At 44.1% G+C, this 20,421-nt stretch overlaps 1 protein-coding gene across 1 annotated transcript in view; it reads right to left on the bottom strand.

Moving 5' to 3' along the window:
• The window catches only part of ADAM12 (ADAM metallopeptidase domain 12), a 193,602-nt gene that overhangs the window by 58,683 nt on the left and 114,498 nt on the right, over positions 1-20,421 (bottom strand). Inside the window, exons 6-8 of the mRNA XM_086617005.1 lie at positions 13,047-13,230; positions 1,737-1,802; positions 803-874 (exon numbers count right to left, since the gene is read on the bottom strand). Of these exons, the coding sequence (XP_086473131.1) occupies positions 803-874; positions 1,737-1,802; positions 13,047-13,230 (322 nt within the window). The remainder of the gene's footprint in view (positions 1-802; positions 875-1,736; positions 1,803-13,046; positions 13,231-20,421) is intronic.

Here is a 20,421-nt window from a genome sequence, read left to right as displayed (position 1 = left end):
TGATAAGTTCTCAGCTAAATTAAGACTCCTTCAGTTATAATTTCGCCACTGGACTCCTAGCTTTTTCTGGCCATATAGCACCATAAAAATAAACTTTAATTTGTTCAAAAAACACAGTAGAGGACTCTTAGTATTTACTGTTTATTGTCAAGAAATTACTTCAAATACAAAAAAATCCAGTGTGTGTGTCTCTATTATTGCTCTCACTCAGTCATCAACTCGTGCTTCCTCAAGCACTGCATATTTTTAATTCTGCAGTCTTCCTTGGGATATATATCTTATTAACTGTATCTGCACAGGCCCTTTGTTGGTCTTACAATTGTACCACCCCTTGCTGCTGCAAAGGACTTTGTTCTCCAAATTCCTCCTCAAAATAATCCTTTTTCTACGGGCTGTTCCATACGTGATGATCCCCACCCTCTTCCCAGGTTAATAAAATCCTAGGGCTAAATTATACATCTCCTTAGGAACAGTGCTTCCACAGATACATGCATCCCATTCACAGCAGAGCAGAGCTCACGGTTTAGTATGTTGAAGGGTGTATGAAAGGTTAAAGTTTACTTTTTTGGTTACATTGGTTGGAGAGAAGCATTGCTCTGAATTACTGGAGTATTAGGAAAGCAGCAGGGCTACTCCTTGAAAAGGTGGGTGGATAAGCAGACGTGGCAAAGGTTGTGAAAGCTGCTGACCTGAGAGTGGTGGCTTTCTCAATTTACTAGTAGAAGAAACATAGATTTCACAGCAACAGCCTTCAGAAAGTGTAGTAAGTTTGGAAAAAGTTAAATAACACTCATGTTCTTACCTTATCAACATAGTTTGCAATTTCTATCAGCCTCTGCTTAATTTTTTCCACATCCTTGCCTTGTCTCTGAAACTTGGAACATAAAGGATCAATGTACTAGCAGCACAAACATCGCAGCGTTTCCCCCCAAAAGCCACCTTACTCTGCCATCATTGTTGGTGATGTTTGGGCATTACACAGTGCAACCAAAGGCCATCTGCAGACTCCTGTGGGCTTCATGGGACCAGGATCTGGCTCAGAATAAGGACAGGGTTCTTGCAAAAAGATTTTAAGATCCCTAAACCTTTCTGAGATCGACATTTTGTGAAAAAGCAAAGGCTCTTCTGTTAGCTGTTTCAGCTCTTGCAGCAGAGGGATTGCAATTCCTTAACTAGGAACTTTCAAGGAGACAAAAAATGCAAGTAGCAAAATAAGTCAAACCCAGATTTGGATCTTTGGTTGCCATTGAACTTGCTGGAACATTTCCATAGTCGGTTCTGGTTACCCGCTTTGAAGCTGTCTTTGCAAATGGTCAGGAAGGCAATTGTCCTTCATGCAATGTGATGGTAAAGCTTCAAAAGCAAGTGCAGGATCCTACGGTGTCTTCCAAACAGTGGTGGTCCCACCGACGGCAGAGTCAATGGCAACAAAGACTTCGCTAGCTCAAGGAGATCCTGGGCAGTGAATCTGTATTTGCCCCTCCTTGGATTACTGCCAGATATCCCAATTATTTGAGAGTCAAATTCCTTATGAAGTACTGCAAGAAACTTTTACAATCAGCTATCAGTGTTGCCCTATCTCAACAGTGATGAGATGTAATGAGGGAAGAAGCTTTACTTTTGAGAACCACCATATCACTATCTGAAGCAGATTACTTGCAACACCATGAAAGCTGAACCAAGCTACCTGTTTCCCACCCGTGCTTCCCACACCTGTTCAATTTTAAGTTTTTTACCTCACGATTATCTGCCACAATAACAAGCTCCACGTATTTCGTTGTCTTCAGAGTCTCCCTCTTGTACTGCCAAAAAAGATGCAAATAGTATTTTGTTTTCGCAATAAGTGACCCTTGGAACCAGCTCTCCCTCAGTCCAACAAAGCGCTTGCAAGAGGAGATACACAACATCTCAGATTTCCAAAGGTTTCACTACATAAAAATTTTTATTGTATTCCTTCTCCACATGGAAGTTTCCCTTTTATCTGCCACAGCAGAAATAGTCTACGTGGTACTTACAAAAACAAAAAACCACACCGCAGGATTTGATCATAGCAAGCAGGAAAGCAGTGCAAAGTCTCTCTCAACCTTTCAGCTTTCTGCAGTTGAAATGTTTGAGTTATCTTGCCTCCCAGGAGAATATCATCTCTAGCAGAAAGACCTTTGCTGTTTCCAAGGCACGTTTAAAGAAATTATGAGATGACTTTTAGCAAACATTTCACACAATAGACAAACTGGCTACTAGGAAAAATAACATCAAGGGGTATTGAGTGAAGCAGAGAAGAGACCAAGTGGTCAACCGATAAATTATGTAGGAAGAACAACCCAAGAACAAAAACTGCAGAAAAAAAGACAGAATGAACTGTCAGTGTCTGGGGAAGCAAACTAACACGCTAAAAACAGAAGGCATACATTTAATTTTGTATCTTTATATTCATATAAAACAGCCAGCCATGCTACCTGCAGTTCTAAATGCAGGTCTAAAAGAATCATAGCATTTAGCTGCAAGAAGATCACTGAAGAAAATGAAATGGTTTTCTACTAGAACTAATCATAGCACTAGTAGAAATTTAAGTGACCTATTAACGCCTGTAAAAGCTCTGTGATTTACAGCAGCTGAGCATCTATTCTACCATACCTCCCTTGTTTCTGGAATCAGGCAGTTAGGGGGTCTCAGCAGTATATCTCATCTTCATGCCAGAACTTAAGGAGCTTCAGCAGAGGTATGACCTACTAATGACCGTGACGACTTGAACTAAACTAATGCTCTATAACCTAAAACATGACTACAGCTTTCCAAAGCAAACTGTTCCCAGGGAAACTGTGTGATCCTCTAAGCTCAGTCAGTGCTGGACATCACCTTCCAGCCAAACGTCACAAAGTTTTCTTCACATTACCAAAGCGTACCTCTTTGTTACCTGCAGAGTAGTGACTCTGAATGTTTGACAAGCAGCACTGTTGTCCTAGGTTATGATGTAAGATGTGCCCAAAAGTATGTATTCTATCACCATCTTCATGAGCTGCTGAAACCAGGTGGGGCAATGTTTCCCTTGCCTCCTCCTCCCAGACTGTCTTCTGTTAATGGGCCATCAATGCCTTGCCCATGACTGTGGATCACTCCCTCCAGGAGCCATCTCTGTTTGATGGGCAATCAAGGATCTGCGGCCAGACTCCCAGAACAACATCGGCCCCATGTGAGATGCTCCAGCGGGGGAGGTGAGGGCGGGCCTGGGGACTGCACCCGGGGGCGCGCGGGAAAGGGGCGGCGGCGGTGGTCGGGCTCGGGCAGTCACCGGGGGAGACAGACGGGCGCTTCGGGCTGCTGCTGGACTACTTGGGACAGAGCAGCCACTCGAGGAAGACCGGGCCATCTGCAGCACCGCCGGCCCTTCGGAGGGGCCCGCGCCCTTCGGCAGGATCGCTGCTTCTGTGGAGCCACGTCTGCCATTGCAGGAGGACCGCAGCCACCGTTTGATCAGACTGCTGCCAGCACCCTGACCAGCAGGGTGTCAGGTCGTATTCTGACTCTGTCAGCGGGTTTCTGTTTTTTTTTTTTCTTTTTGTGTACTGTTGCATTTGGGTTGTTGTTGTTGTTGTTTTCCCTTCTCTTTAATCTTCCCAGTAAAGAACTGTTATTTCTACTCCCATATCTTTGCCTGAGAGCCCTTTAATTTCAAAATTTTAGTAATTCGGAGGGAGGGGGTTTACAGTTTCCATTTCGAGGGAGGCTCCTGCCTTCCTTAGCAGACCTCTGGTTTTGTTTTTTTTTTTTCAAACCGAGACAATTTTGGCGCCCAACGTGGGGCACGAGGGCATCGAGAGGAAAAGGAATAACAGTTCGTGAGCGACCTACCTTGTTGTAAGTGTCACCATGTGGTCTGGCTTACCCTGGTTCGGGTGGCATGTGGTCGTGGCTGTATTTCTTCCATTTGCAGGCCCTTATCTAAACATGGGTCCTATAACTAAGGCCACTGTGGCTGTTATCCAGTTCGCTTTATGGGTTAATAAGGTGAAGAATTCATGGATTTTTAACTTCCTCTGGAAGGCAGGCACATGGATTCAGAGCTATCACACACTAACTGTATGTTTTTGGGGTTACTTTCTTAATGGTACCTACTGTGAGGAAATGACACTGGGAAAAATTTTCTCCCAACCCTTCACCCAGGTCTTTGGGTCTGCCCCACCAGTTTTTGAAGGATTCAAATCTTCTCTAAATGCTAATGATATCATACAGTGGTTGGTGCTGCTGATATGCCTGTTCTTTTTAGCATTCAGAGATAAGGGAAGATTGACTTGGATAACTACCCTGATATCTACCCCAGAGAATAGGGAAGCTGCCCCAGAGCCTGACACTGCCCCAGAGACTAGAGATGCTGCCCCAGAGCCTGACTCTGTCCCACAGCCCACCTCAGAAATGAACCACTCGGACTGGATGGGGGTAATGGAGGAGAAGATACGCCAGGTGCTGAGGGAATACACTTCCCCAGCTGATGGGAAACCCTCTCCCTGCCCCGAGGAGAGGGAGCTTGATGGTGCAGCAGTGGAACCCACAGATGTTACAACTGTTCAGGTTCCAGCTGAACCGCAAGGGCAGCTGCAGTCAGCAGCCGTCGCCCCTGTGGAAACAAGGAAGTCTAAGATAAAATCAAAGCACCCAGATAAGGATAAGAAAGGGGGGCCCTCACAACCGGCAGGAGAGCCAACGGTTGAAATCATCACCGAGTCCCTGACGTACGAAAGTCTCCGTAATCTGCACAAAGACATTGTACGACGGGGGCGTGAGGCCTATACAACCTGGTTACTTAGGGTTTGGGATCTTATGGGTACAGGCGTGCAACTGGATGGTACTGAGGCAAGGAATTTGGGACCCTTGACCCAGGACTCAGGTATGAATCAGATATTTGTAAGGGAGCCAGGGTCCTTTTCCCTCTGGGAGCGGCTTTTAATGAGTGTAAGAGAGAGGTTTGTTCACAGAGAGAGAATGCAGGAGCACCATCATAGAATGCGCTGGAAGACCCTTGAGGAAGGGATCCAACAGCTGAGAGAAGTGGCGGTATTGGAGGTTCTCTTTGGGAGAGATGGGCAGCATGATAATGACCCTGACAAGGTCAGGTGCACGGGGCAGATGTTGTGGAATCTGGCAAATCTAGGGCCATCTCAATACACCACCTTCATTGCAACAATTAATGCCGATAACAACCAAGAGACAGTGGGCTCTGTAGCCAACAAGCTTAGAAATTATGAGAGTATGATCAATGGCCCGATGCAGGCTCATGTCTCTGCTGTGATTAAGGACCTCAAAGAGGAGATGAGGGAGATGAGGGAGGAGATGAGGAGGAACAGTTCTCACATGGCACCAGTGCAAGTTACAGGCCCCAGAGTCAAAGTCCAACAGAAAGGGTACACCCCACGAGCTAACCTGTGGTTCTTCCTGCGTGACAATGGGGAAGACATGGCAAAGTGGGACAGGAAACCCACTTCTGTTCTGGCAGCACGGGTGCGTCAACTCAAGGAGGGAAACATTAATCAAGGGAATTCCACTAAAGTGAAGGTAGCCTCAACCTCCTATAACCAAGCTGCTGGGTATGATCTGTCAGATCCCCTTGAAGGAACCTCTAGTATGTATACTCAGGAAAGAAATTACAACCAAGGCTAGAGGGGCCCTGCCTCTAGCCAGGGAGAGGCACGGGAAAACCGGGTTTTTTGGACGGTGTGGATCCGATGGCCTGGCACATCAGAGCCACAAAATATGAAGCATTGGTTGATACTGGTGCGCAGTGTACCCTAATGCCATCGGGACATATGGGGGCAGAACCTGTTTCTATCGCCGGGGTGACAGGGGGATCGCAGCAATTGACGCTGTTGGAAGCCGAGGTGAGCTTGACTGGGAAGGAGTGGCAGAAACATCCCATTGTCACCGGCCCAGAGGCCCCGTGCATTCTAGGCATAGACTTCCTCCGGAATGGCTATTACAAAGACCCAAAGGGACTCAGGTGGGCTTTTGGAATAGCTGCTGTGGAGGCAGAGCACATTAAACAATTGAACACCCTGCATGGACTATCAGAGAATCCTTCTGCAGTTGGGCTCCTGAAGGTGGAAGAGCAGCAAGTGCCAATCGCCACCTCGACAGTGCACCGCCGGCAGTACCGGACGAATCGAGATGCTGTGATCCCCATCCACAAGATGATCCGCGAGCTGGAGAACCAAGGGGTGGTCAGCAAGACCCACTCACCCTTCAACAGCCCCATTTGGCCTGTGCGCAAGTCTGATGGAGAATGGAGATTGACAGTGGACTATCGTGGCTTGAATGAAGTGACTCCACCATTAAGCGCTGCTGTGCCGGACATGTTGGAGCTCCAGTATGAGCTGGAGTCTAAAGCAGCGAAGTGGTATGCCACTATTGACATTGCCAATGCCTTTTTCTCCATTCCTCTGGCAGCAGAATGCAGGCCTCAGTTTGCCTTCACCTGGAGAGGTGTGCAGTACACCTGGAACCGATTGCCCCAGGGGTGGAAGCACAGTCCTACCATCTGCCATGGACTGATCCAGACTGCACTGGAAAAGGGTGAGGCTCCAGAACATCTGCAGTACATTGACGACATCATTGTGTGGGGGAACACAGCAACGGAGGTATTTGAGAAAGGAGAGAAGATCATCCAGATTCTCCTGGAAGCTGGCTTCGCCATCAAAAAGAGCAAAGTCAAGGGACCTGCCCGGGAGATCCAGTTCCTAGGGGTAAAGTGGCAAGACGGACGGCGTCAGATTCCCATCGAGGTCATCAATAAAATCACTGCGATGTCTCCACCAACCAACAAGAAGGAAACACAAGCTTTCTTAGGCGCCATAGGTTTTTGGAGAATGCACGTTCCTGAGTACAGCCAGATCGTAAGCCCTCTGTACCTGGTTACCCGCAAGAAGAATGATTTCCACTGGGGCCCTGAACAGCAGCAAGCCTTCGTCCAGATCAAGCAGGAAATCGCTCATGCGGTAGCCCTTGGCCCAGTCAGGATGGGACCAGAGGTGAAGAATGTGCTCTACTCTGCATCCGGGAACAAGGGTCTGTCCTGGAGCCTTTGGCAGAAGGCGCCTGGTGAGACTCGGGGCCGACCACTGGGATTCTGGAGCCGAAGCTACAAAGGGTCTGAAGCCAACTACACCCCAACAGAGAAAGAAATCTTGGCTGTCTATGAAGGAGTCCAAGCTGCCTCAGAGGTAATTGGCACAGAGGCACAACTCCTCCTGGCACCCCGACTACCGGTGCTGGGGTGGATGTTTAAGGGAAAGGTTCCTTCCACGCATCATGCCACTGACGCTACTTGGAGCAAATGGATTGCCCTCATAACGCAGCGCGCCCGTATTGGAAGCCCAAATCGCCCTGGGATCTTGGAAATAATTACGAATTGGCCGGAAGGCGAGACTTTTGGATTATCTTCTGAAGAAGAGGAGGAGCAAGTGACACGCGCCAAGGAAGCACCCCCATATAATGAGCTACCGGAGAGTGAAAGACGATATGCCCTCTTTCACTGATGGCTCCTGCCGAATTGTAGGTGCTAGCCGGAAATGGAAAGCTGCTGTATGGAGCCCCACACGACAAGTTGCACAAGCTACTGAGGGAGAAGGTGGATCGAGCCAACTAGCTGAACTCAAAGCCGTCCAATTAGCCCTGGATATTGCTGAGAGAGAGAAGTGGCCAAAGCTCTACCTCTACACTGATTCATGGATGGTAGCCAATGCTCTGTGGGGCTGGCTGGAAAGGTGGAAAAGGGCAAACTGGCAGCGTAAGGGAAAACCAGTCTGGGCTGCTGATGAGTGGCAAGACATTGCCACTCGAGTAGTGAAGCTACCTGTGAAAGTCCGCCATGTAGATGCTCATGTCCCTAAGAGCCGGGCTAATGAAGAGCATTATAACAACAAGCAGGTAGATCAGGCTGCGAAAATAGAGGTGTCCCAGATAGACTTGGATTGGCAACATAAAGGCGAGTTGTTCTTAGCTCGATGGGCCCATGATGCCTCAGGCCATCAGGGCAGAGATGCCACCTATAAGTGGGCACGAGACCGAGGGGTGGATTTAACCATGGACAGTATCTCCCAGGTTATCTATGACTGTGAGACATGCGCTGCAATTAAGCAGGCTAAGCGAGTGAAACCCCTATGGTATGGTGGGCGGTGGTCCAAATACAAGTATGGGGAGGCCTGGCAGATTGATTACATCACACTGCCTCAAACCCGCCAAGGCAAGCATTATGTGCTCACCATGGTAGAAGCCACCACAGGATGGTTGGAGACCTACCCTGTGCCTCACGCTACTGCCCGTAACACCATCTTGGGTCTGGAAAAGCAAATCCTGTGGAGACATGGCACCCCTGAGAGAATCGAATCAGACAACGGGACCCATTTCAAAAATGGCCTTATAAACACCTGGGCCAGAGAACATGGTATTGAATGGATATATCATATCCCTTACCATGCACCAGCTGCTGGGAAGGTTGAACGGTGTAATGGACTGCTTAAGACTACCCTGAAGGCACTTAGTGGGGGAACCTTCAGAAATTGGGAAATGAACTTAGCGAAAGCCACCTGGATGGTCAATACCCGAGGGTCCGTCAATCGAGCTGGTCCCGCCCAATCTGAACCCTTGCATACAGTGGATGGAGATAAAGTCCCTGTGGTGCACATGAGAGGTATGTTAGGAAAGACCGTTTGGATTAATCCCACCTCAGACAAAGGCAAACCCATCCGTGGGATTGTTTTTGCTCAAGGACCTGGTTACACTTGGTGGGTAATGCAGAAAGATGGGGAAACACGTTGTGTACCACAAGGAGACCTGATTTTAAGTGAGAACTGTATGTAAGGGGTTTTGGTTTTGTTTTTTTTTTTTTCTTCATTCTGTATCTCTCTCTCTCTCTCTATATATATATATGTGTATCTCTGTAGGAGGGTATTGATTTGAGTATGATGTAGATGGTAATAGAATAAGGGGTGGATTATGTCCTAGGTTATGATGTAAGATGTGCCCAAAAGTATGTATTCTATCACCATCTTCATGAGCTGCTGAAACCAGGTGGGGCAATGTTTCCCTTGCCTCCTCCTCCCAGACTGTCTTCTGTTAATGGGCCATCAATGCCTTGCCCATGACTGTGGATCACTCCCTCCAGGAGCCATCTCTGTTTGATGGGCAATCAAGGATCTGCGGCCAGACTCCCAGAACAACATCGGCCCCATGTGAGATGCTCCAGCGGGGGAGGAGAGGGCGGGCCTGGGGACTGCACCCGGGGGCGCGCGGGAAAGGGGCGGCGGCGGTGGTCGGGCTCGGGCAGTCACCGGGGGAGACAGACGGGCGCTTCGGGCTGCTGCTGGACTACTTGGGACAGAGCAGCCACTCGAGGAAGACCGGGCCATCTGCAGCACCGCCGGCCCTTCGGAGGGGCCCGCGCCCTTCGGCAGGATCGCTGCTTCTGTGGAGCCACGTCTGCCATTGCAGGAGGACCGCAGCCACCGTTTGATCAGACTGCTGCCAGCACCCTGACCAGCAGGGTGTCAGGTCGTATTCTGACTCTGTCAGCGGGTTTCTGTTTTTTTTTTTTTCTTTTTGTGTACTGTTGCATTTGGGTTGTTGTTGTTGTTGTTTTCCCTTCTCTTTAATCTTCCCAGTAAAGAACTGTTATTTCTACTCCCATATCTTTGCCTGAGAGCCCTTTAATTTCAAAATTTTAGTAATTCGGAGGGAGGGGGTTTACAGTTTCCATTTCGAGGGAGGCTCCTGCCTTCCTTAGCAGACCTCTGGTTTTGTTTTTTTTTTTTCAAACCGAGACAACTGTGTTTAGAGGAAAGTGACAGGTGTAACCTTTAGTAACTCTGACTTTCAAACTCGTATTTAATAGTGTCACACAGCCTTCAAACTACAATGACTGGAAAACAGTTATGTTCCATTTGGACAGTATTTATGAACTGAGAAAGCAGTAAAAACTATCATTAATGAACTAAACATCAATGATGCAAACACTTCACAGGTTTACACTGATTAGGGGGTCTGGCAAATGAGCTCAGGTAGGTATTCTTACAACTTCTCCTGGTGTTGGGGTTCTCTGTCACCTTCCTGCGCAGCTGTCACCACTCTGGGGACACGGTGTGTGCACAGATTTGGTGTACATGCCCACACTTCATCTGCCACACAGGTCATCAGTAGCGCCTGGTGATATGCTGGCTGGGAACCAGGACATCAAGGAGTCTGCATGTCCCCTCCTGATGCTCCTGGAACAGCAGCAGACGCAACGCAAAGGACCTGCCATGTCTCAGCAGACTTCAGCTGAGCCCACAGTGCTCTGGCAGAGCTCGATCTACCTCCCTGCAAAATATATCAGACACGAGTGAGATGCCACGTAAGGCCAACGGCCATGTGGGTTTGTTTGTGACGGAATTGATCTCTCAGATACTGAAAACCTTAAATAAATCTGAAATTTATTATGCGGTCCTGATCAGAGATGTATCCCTAAGGTGCCTCCAGTCTTCTTCTAAATGAAGAGTAAAAGATGAGACATGAAAATTCAGGTACAAAGATGTAACGAAGAGCTCTGTAACATCAGTCAGTTCAAACAATTTACTTTTTACCAAGAGTAAAGCTGTTTGGACTGGAGAGAGTCAGCCTGAGAGAAATTGGCTAGCAGGGTATAGTCGTGCGAGCCTCTGGTGACTGACTTGCATAATGAATCCACTGCTGTGATTTGCCCAAAGGCTATGTGCATTCCTTGAATACGATATTTATTTATAGAGTGTACCTAATGGTGACTGCTTTCAGCTTGCTTTCTGCAGCCACCTGCACCAATGCACAATCCATTGCCTGAGTTAATTAATCCCTCAGAACCGAAACGAAGAGTCAATAATACAGCCACGACAGATAGCCACGATGGGAGACAATATACTTTGTTCCGCTGACTGTTGCCTTTCTCCCCTGCTTCCACCACACCTGATCCTATCACAAAACTGCTGTCCCATGTCGCTGTAGCCCTTCCTCATCCTCCCCTGCCTGCAAATTGGCATGGCTTGGATTCACGTGGCAACATCGCAGCCTTTCTTCTGCGTAATCCACTTGCCCTAAACTGCTCACCTGCCTGACCTGTGGTCCACCAGCACCACTAAAATGGCTTTTTTTTGTGTGACTACAGAGAAAAAAGCCATTTTGTAGAGATCATCTTACACATCGGGCTTGCTTTCTGTAGGATCCTATCACGATGGAGCTCAACTGGAACACACATTCCCTGCTGCAATTTGAGGGTCCACTGAGTTATGAAATGACCCAGTATTTATAGAGACTCATCTCCAATGGCGCAAAACGTGTCTGCACACATCTGCTCCGTTATCTGACTTGCTCTATTAAATCTCGTGTTTCGATCTGGGAAGCTGAGTCTACTGTTCATCCCATCATTTATCTGTATTTAAGCCTAACCCAAAGGCTAGTCTAACTTTGTGATATATTGACCTCACATTTCAGCTCTGCTCAATAAGCATCTAGTGTAGTAGTTGAGTGAAGGGTCAGGGGAAAAAAAAAAAAAACCACAACAAAAATCTCCTCCAAAACCTGTCAAGAAACCAAAAGTTTTCATTGTGCCTTGAACCTGAGACTAGGTATTTGCTTACTTCTGTCACCCAGAGTAACTGGGAGCAGCCTTACGTCTCGATACTTTGCAGGTCATCTTTATTCAGTATGTCCTGACAGTCTGCTCAGCTGATGACAACTTGAAATGTGAAAACTCACTCCACACATTACATTTGACAACTCTCAAAATTCATGCATTAGAAGTGTATCCAACGTACTCACTATATATATTGCACCTATCCATATGATGTGGCTGTTGACAGGTTTTGTAATTATGTCCACTGAACCACAGAAATAATATTTTTCAGATGTTTAAGGTGAATTCTGGCTCATAGTTGAAGCCATTAACAAAATGTGAGAACCATGAGGGTAATAGTAAAATTGCTTTGATTGCATCAGGTAGTTGGATGCACACATTTTCTTTCAGTTGCCTAATGTTACACTGATTATCTCAGCGAAATCCAGTCAAAAGTGACAAAAACTTCGGGGCAACCTTAATAGAGTTGTGAAAAGCACTTTTCCAGTGCTTTCAACCTACACACATTTTCAGAAATACACTTAGCCTAGAAAATGGTATCTGTAAAGGCTAATGCATTAGATGTAATATTTAATATTTCTAAAATGTAAAATAACTTAATTTCACTAAATAAATAATACCCAGGGATGCCATTTAGGCTGCTTTCCTTAACAACTAACTTGATGCAAGTGTTTAGTAGCACATGTAAGTATAAATCCCAACATGTGACATTTAATAAATGCTGAGGGCAGATTTGTGTCATTGTATAATTTCTGAACACCTTTTCTATAGTCCCCATCCACTATGCAGATGAACTTATTACAGTATTTCTTCTGTACGATTTTTAGCTCATTTAATTTTCTACAGTTTCCATTAGCTAGATGCATTTCATATTAAATGCATTTCTTCCTACATAGAAACAATTACAATAAAACATCTGTAAAATAATACGGTGAGAATTTGTTTTGTCTGCATAAGATACTTTCCTGCTAGAACATAATAGGTTCACAACGTAATATTAGCAAAGTATCACAGCTATCATGTTCTCTTCCACCTTGGGTGGGCAAGAACTTTTCCAGACATTGCTCAGCATTCTTATGGGGTCTTAAATTCTTGCTATAATCATATATGAACCAAAACATATTACCATAGTATGAAACCATATGCTTTTCTGTGCCATGTCATTACCAAAAAGAAAGTCAAAAGCAAGTTATGCATGCGGGATCAAGAAAAAGTAATAAACATTTAGCAAATTGTGGAAGTTTATGCTTAATTTTAAGCATGATCAAGCACAGGACATCAACAGAAGCTGACTATATGGTTTAATGTTTTGCTCAGTAGGGACTCTTTGCAACAAAGAGTTTTGTGTGAGCAGTAATATGGAAATGCTACCAGAGACATACTCACAAACCAGAAACATAAAAGCGCGTCATCCACCTACCCTGCCAGCTTGAGAATGGTGTGATGTGTCATTGTCATCAGCTCTTATGGCAGAGATGTCCAGCTGGTGGCCACAAGATCCTGGGGCTATTTTCAAATTCTCTGCTTGGTAGATCTTGTGTTCACTTGTAGCACCTTCTAATGGCTCCAGAATGTAGCTTTTGTTTCCAAATACAATAATTCCCCTGTTACAGAAGAGAACTGAGTAAGATGTATGATTTTCAAGAGCTAACATATGTTCATCTACAACAAAATTACAATAGGTTTTAATAATGATGGAAAAAGCAAAATGCTGATTTACAATGTCATGGTCGGGTGAAGCAGGAAACATCAAAGCTGTACATTTGTCATTGCAGCATGCTATACTTGAAAAGAAGCAATGGCTCAAAGAAAATGTTCCTCTTCAGAAGTGCTGTACTGTAGAGCAAAATTATGTTTGTGTTTTATGTGTTTTCCCTTCTCCCAGTGATGCACAGCCATTGCTGAGTGGAGTCACGACGTGCGTGCTTCTGAGGACCCTTGGCAAACAGTAATGAACAAAAGCGTGGCGAAATGCTTTTGTAAGAAAAGGTACAGAGTGAAAGTATTCATTACAATCTGCAGTGTGCATTATACCTTTTAAACCAGATGCTGATGCAAGCACCAATCCTGCCAGATGAAAGAGGCATTGCAGTATCAAAAGGGGTTATTAAGTATTGCACAGCGGGGCAGTAGAACGAAGATCAGATATATTAACCAGTGGATTCCTGTTTAACCCATTTTACTACAAATAATAATCATTTTTACAGCAATACCACCTATTCTCTAAGGATCTCAAAGATTTTCCATCAATGGAAGCACTCTTGTTGCACCACTGTGAACTACAGTATGCAAAGAGGAAAGACAGGTTTAGGAAGAGATATAACACCTTGCTCCAAGAAACACGTGGAAGAACATAGGACATGTAGCCAATTCTGGACTTCATTTGCTGCCTCCTAACCAAAAACTGCTCTCCCTGTATACACCAGACAACTGGTGTATACAACTTAACAAATAAAAGCTATGCTTGGGTTCTTGTTCTGAATCCTGTTCAATTATTGTGAACTGCTACTGTACAGCACAGTTGACAAAAGGTTGAATCTCTTTCCAATTCCTCCTGCTGAGGCAGGCTGCTGGCATAAGGCTGCTATTTCAGCTCAGCACAGAAATATAGGCAGTGTGGTATCAGTGTCCGTGGTCTGCACATGCTGGAGTGGGATTTCTGGTACTACATGGCATAAAGTAGGACGATCTCCAACAATACCACTGGAATTAGTAATCATAAGTGCAACTGGAGGACCACAGAGTAAGAAGACTGCTCCACTGTACATCTGGACTGGCACAGCATCAGAAGGCATGAAATAGGTTTACTGACAGGGCTCAGGCAGCAATTACTGTACGGGAAAGGGATTTAATCCTGTGCCCAATTTACAAGCGTGTAACTTGCATCCAGAGCACATACTGCCAACCACCCAGGAGGGTCCCAGATAATTCCTAAATTGGTTTTGTTGGGTAACTGTGTGACCAGAGAAAGGCACCCTTTAAAACCCATTTCTCTTTTCTAAACTAGAGATAAGCATTTACTTATAGGGTGTTGTAAGCATTCATCAATTAGTAACCACACTGAATAGTGAACTACATTACTAGTTTCTTCCCTGTCTTTAAATTATGAAGGCATTAACCCTGAAGCACTGGCAAAGGTTCAGCAGCAATAATTACAATCTACCTACCTGGAATTTCTATGAAACTTTTAATAGGCCAAGGCATTCTTCCTCAATTCCTCCCCTAGACTGCTCTATACTGTCTATATATGCTATTAAATGGCAATTGTTTTCAGTCCAAAGCTGGCTGTATTTTATTAGTGTGTCTTTTTGGTGTATAGGAAGTGTCTATTTTTCTTATTTTTGTCTGTACTGCAACAAAGGTAAGATACGACAACCATTGTGAGACCAATACATGTCTCTACAATTCTTCTGCAGAAAGCTAAAAAAAGAAAAGAAGAAAAAAAAAAGAAAAAGAGAAAGGACCCAGAAGCAGGTTAGTGACACCATAAAGACCGATTTAAAAATAAAAAGTGAAATTATTAAGGAAAAGCTGCCCTAGCTATTCTATTCTTAGCAAGACACGATGAAGAAACTCAAACAAAGTCGTCTTTGGCCTCTTAACCACTTAACTGACATTTTCATTCCAAACTGACTGCACAGTTTTGCTGCAAAACATTATTAGCACCAGTTCAGCCAATCCAACAGATGACCATTTGACTGTTAACTAGAACAGCTAGAAGTCCAAGAGGAAAAAGTAAAGACTGGAAACCCGTGGTATTAAAGGCTGTACAATAGCCTTTGCAGAAGCCTACTTTACTGATCTGACCCAGGTCTGGTAATTCATTCGTAGCTTCATTAGCACCCTTGGCAAATCGGGTAAGATATGTTATTAACCCATCGTGCAGGCATGCTGTGTGTGATGGATCACAGTTGGAAAAGCAGGACTGATTTATCACAGGAATCCTTGTAGCTACAGCCAGGATATGCTATAGCGTGCACGACATACGACAGACCTCCGAGCAGGTCACCCCATGACTTGAGTAACCTTCCACCCTACAGTTCTAAATTATCTTCAGATCTGCCTTATTCCGTGAAGAATTTAGGAAACTAGGACAACATATTCCCTTTACTCTGATAATCAGCAACTCCGTAATCAGCACAATCAAATAAGGATTGTTGTCTTTCCCCTGTGCAATTAATCATTTAATTTTGGAGGCAGCTGGAACCAGCAATGGAGGCAGGAGTCCATTAGTCACTGTTTGAAATGGGCCAGTCTGACCATCTCCTTTTACCGACAACTCAAAAACAACATAGAACCACAAAGGGTTTTATTTTTAATGTTAAACTTTATCGTGCTTAGAACATTAACTTTGAAAAATATAGACTTAAATAATTTTATTTAACTATTTACACTAGACAGGAAGAGACTTAGTAGTTAACTGGGTAAAGTGCACTCTCTCTTTTTTTTTTTAAAGCCAACATCTTAGAGTCAAGAGTTCATAGCCAAACCATGCCACATCAATGCCAGGTTTCCAATATACCCTTTGTATAGCCAGCTACTGTCTAAAATAACTGAATAATCATTTCTTTACTCCTCATTTTCTTTAGCTGCAGAAGATATGGACAAATGACCAGACACCAGAGTGATTAATTTTGTTTTCTACTGAGCATGCCAGAGCCAGACTCCCATCCCAAGCGACTGCGTGAGCCTTTAAGAACAGTTCCACCGTTGTATATGAAGGAATCCCATGGTAAAAAATAATCTGCAGATTTGGCATAAAGGAAAATACACTTTTCATTTAATGCACACTTATCCTTTGAGTGCTGCCTACAGGACATCAGCACTTGGCTTGTGACCATCTGTAATAAGATAATGAATATCAAATACAAATTTTCTTGGCCAGCACTCTATTTTTTGACTAAATTTCTTTTCCTACAATTAAATTTTCCCCCCATCGATCAGGGCCAAGCACAGCACCTTAAAAATATATCTAGTCAAGAGCTATGATTTCTTTCTTTTTTTGGCATGGCGGCATTAGATGAACAATACCTACCAGTCATTCAGTGCTAAGAATATGATGCAAATAAAATAAATCCATGACTACTTTTTCCTTCCACTTTTGTCAGACGTTTCAAAAAAGCTACTGTTACTCCTACACCATTTCCATGTCCTCCTCTTGAACATGGTTCTCCCACACTCCTGAGTCAGCCTATGTTCCCTGCAGAACAAGATGGTGCAACTTTTTCATTTTTCAGGAGGCAGTAATGTTAAATAATAGAATGTTTTCCAATGTGGCAAGCAGGCAGTATATTAAACTACAGAATCCCAACCAAAAATTATACAAGGAACCCCAAAGGGATTTCAGCAACTCTGTGAGTACTCCAGAAGTGGTTGTTCTTTAAGACCAACTTCTGCCCAAATCTGTGAGATTTCTACCATTATCTCTAGCAGGCAAAAGACTACTAGAATTCCCAAGCTTATAAATATTTGGAAAAAATGCAATACAAAGTATATCTTCTCTGCTTTCCAGGTATCTAGTTCATGGCATCTACGTTTTCCCCAGTCCCAAACCATACTGATGCTGGAAAGTCAGAAAGATCTTGCAAATGGGCTGGGCAGGAAAGACAAGAGATGATTCAACCCCTGTCTAAAACGTTGGGGCTGTCCTTTTCCTCACTGCTAGCAGAGAAGGAGAAAAAAAAAATCTATACCATACAGCATGTCCAGACATCAGTTCACAGGCTCCAAGCCAACTGGAAGCAGCTTCAGTGTGGTCTTGAGCTTGAGGTAGTACCTCTCAACAGGGTTTGAACCCTGCTGACGCCTGGTGGGCAGCACCAAATAAACCACATCCATCTTGCTGCTCATCAGCTTTAAGCACGAACGACCCATTGGTATTTGCCTACTGTACACCACCACATGCCATATGGACACATGGGGAACGTGTATATGAGATGGCCGACGGTGGGAGGACTCCCTCCATCTCCAAGGAAAAGAAATTAAAACAGAACCTAAATGATTAATGTGTTATTAATTGCTGTTTAACTTGCCAGGAATTTCTCAATTAGGGAAACGCAATTAGATGGAGTAATTCCACTATTTAAAATCAAATGGGATATTTTTTTCTCTTAAAACAAAACACCAAACCAAAACATAATGCAAGGCCAGTCGTATTTCATAAATCAACAGACTTTAGAAAAATCACAAAATATAAATGAGATTTTTCTTTTCCAACTTGTCGGCAGAAGCAGAGGCCCTGCCAACACAAACCATCAATACATGCTTGTCTGAGAAATCGTGATGCTGAAGTAAAACTTGGCTAGGACAGCATTATATGAAACTGTGATATATTATTCTGCTGTACTATACAGGGAAAGTTAAGTAAATCGATAAATCTGATATCCATGAATGCAATTAAACATTTGGTTTTAATGAAGCCTAAAGTTATACTCATTTCTAAACAATAATAATAAAAAGCTCTATTACCACTGGAAGAGGAATGTAGCTGTTTTCAGTTTGTAAGAGATTAATTAGACTATAGAGGGTTGTCGTGCTTACACACCACAAATTCACAGTAAGTTTGTCTGTGCCCACAGACGCAGTGGAAGACTGTGCAGGTTTTTTTACACCTAAAAACCTTCATTTCCTAATGAACACTACAGCTTCCAAAGTAAAGGGATCAATCCCACGGCTGTACCACCTATTTCAATGAGGATTTTAGGTGAATAGATAACAGAATTGGAGCCGTGTGGCCCTGGAGTGTTGTTCTCCTGCTGCTCCTGATGGGTTTCTCAACATACATGACATCAGAAGGTGACCCGCAAAGTGATAGGGCATTTTTATTTATTTTCCTTATCAATTTTACATTCTCAGGACTTTGCATAACAAATTCCCAGGCAAGTAAGAAGGCAAACAAACAAAAGAGGAAGAAAAATGAAGTTTTGAATGAAAACTTCACTTTCAGTCTGTTTTTAATTAGTTGCAGATCAATACTATTGGGATAAATGAACAAGATAATCTGTGGACGTTTTTTTCTAATGGGCTAGGTGACCTTTAGACATTTCCCAAATGGTTTGGCCCTTCTTTAATTTTAAAGAACTGGGAAATACAGAGAATGGGAGCTAGAGTCCAGAGGTAGAAGTACTGCTGTCTCCACCACTGCCCCTGGACAGGCAATCCACCTCTCTCTGCATCAGTTCCCCACCGTTAAAACAAGGTAAATTTTAGTAGCCATACACAATAACTATCAATCGATGAAGAGCATCACACAAGACCCAAATAACACCATTATCCTACTCTACCACACAGCAGGATTCCACTAAAATAACAAGTGTGACCCAAATCAACAAAGGGCAACATCTCGAAGAGAGGTTAAAGGAGTAGTATTATTGGGTTTACATATTGCAGTAGTGGTAGAGGTGTTCTCACGTAGACACATCATTAGTCAAATATGTTATATGCCAGCCAATGCCCTTCATTAACCTGAAAATATATTCTATAGCACAGTGCCTAAAATGTAGTCATACCCAGAGACTACTGTAGCACGCACTTAATCCTTTCTCAGTGCAAGACAGATTTGTCCAGAGTGAATGCATATTGGTCTGCAACTTTGGTGCCTGGAATTTAAGCAGGGAGTTACTGGAATCGAAAGCGATAATGCAATTTCATGTCCAGCATCTGGGTTGCAAGAAACAGTAATTGTGTTATCAGAGAAAGTGTCACATGTGAGCTCAGCTGCGAGGGTGACGAGACAAACCGAGGGGAGCAGAGAAAAATGAAGAAGGAAAGAGACGTTGGCATCAGTGCCAATTTAGTGAGCGCATTTTATAGCACTGTGCAGCAAATGGAATAACAATAAAAGAAGGCTTGCTTCAAACTCACACATCACATCAAAGCTCATAGGATGACTTTTCAATCACTAAACGTATAAAAATATTTTCAGTTTTAGGTTTTTGGTGTTGTTTTTTTTTTTAAATTAAGTGCTGTCAGACACAGACTTGCCAGAGAAGGGGCAGGCTCAGGCAGGTACAGATCATCTCTCATGCTTGTGCTGGCAGTAGCAGTGATGCTTGGGGGATTGCTGTGCGCCCGGGGACAGCGGGCACACAATTGTCAAAGAACAGAGATGGTGTTTGTCTCGGACCACGGAGGCGATCGTGGGTCGGGAGCTGTTTACCACTTGAACAGACAGAATACAGAAGCTACAAAGCCCCAGAAGCTGAATGCTTTCTAACATTAAGCTCAAGAGCCTCCAGTAGTTTCACAGTCAGATAACTTATAAATGGTATGAGATGTTTATAAAAAAAAAAGTTCTTTAGAAAGTATGGAGAAGAAACACACATCCAAAGCGGACCTTTTCTCAACTGGGATTTTCTCTTAACTTCTCTTTTGGATGAAATCTCATCATCTGTGGGGAAATCACGCTTGAGGAGTTATGAGGAATTTAAATTTTTTTCTCACTGGTTTCCTACTTCCATTCCTTTTATAAATAGTTGATGTCTGGAGTGTCATATTTAAATCCCCTCTCCAGCTGACTGTGTCTGGGATGCAGTGAGTTCAGCCAGACCATTTGAAAAATGGATGGCTCTAATATTGGCGGCCTCGTGGAGCATAACTATGTAATCCCATTAAATATTAATGTCTGTTCAGTTCTGGGGCCTTATCCCCATCACCGTCACTATGGATGCAGCATCTTTCAGTCACTGATGAGCTTGGACAATGACTGAATACTTCTAAGCTTATCATCTAGCAATTGGGTAACTCCGAGGGATTCTTGGGATTTCAAGAGCATTTTGGTGTTTTAGAAATAAAAG

Source organism: Tauraco erythrolophus, chromosome 9, assembly GCF_009769465.1.
Source record: "Tauraco erythrolophus isolate bTauEry1 chromosome 9, bTauEry1.pri, whole genome shotgun sequence".
Classification (NCBI taxonomy): domain Eukaryota; kingdom Metazoa; phylum Chordata; class Aves; order Musophagiformes; family Musophagidae; genus Tauraco; species Tauraco erythrolophus.
This window is presented reverse-complemented; position numbering and strand designations above follow the sequence as displayed.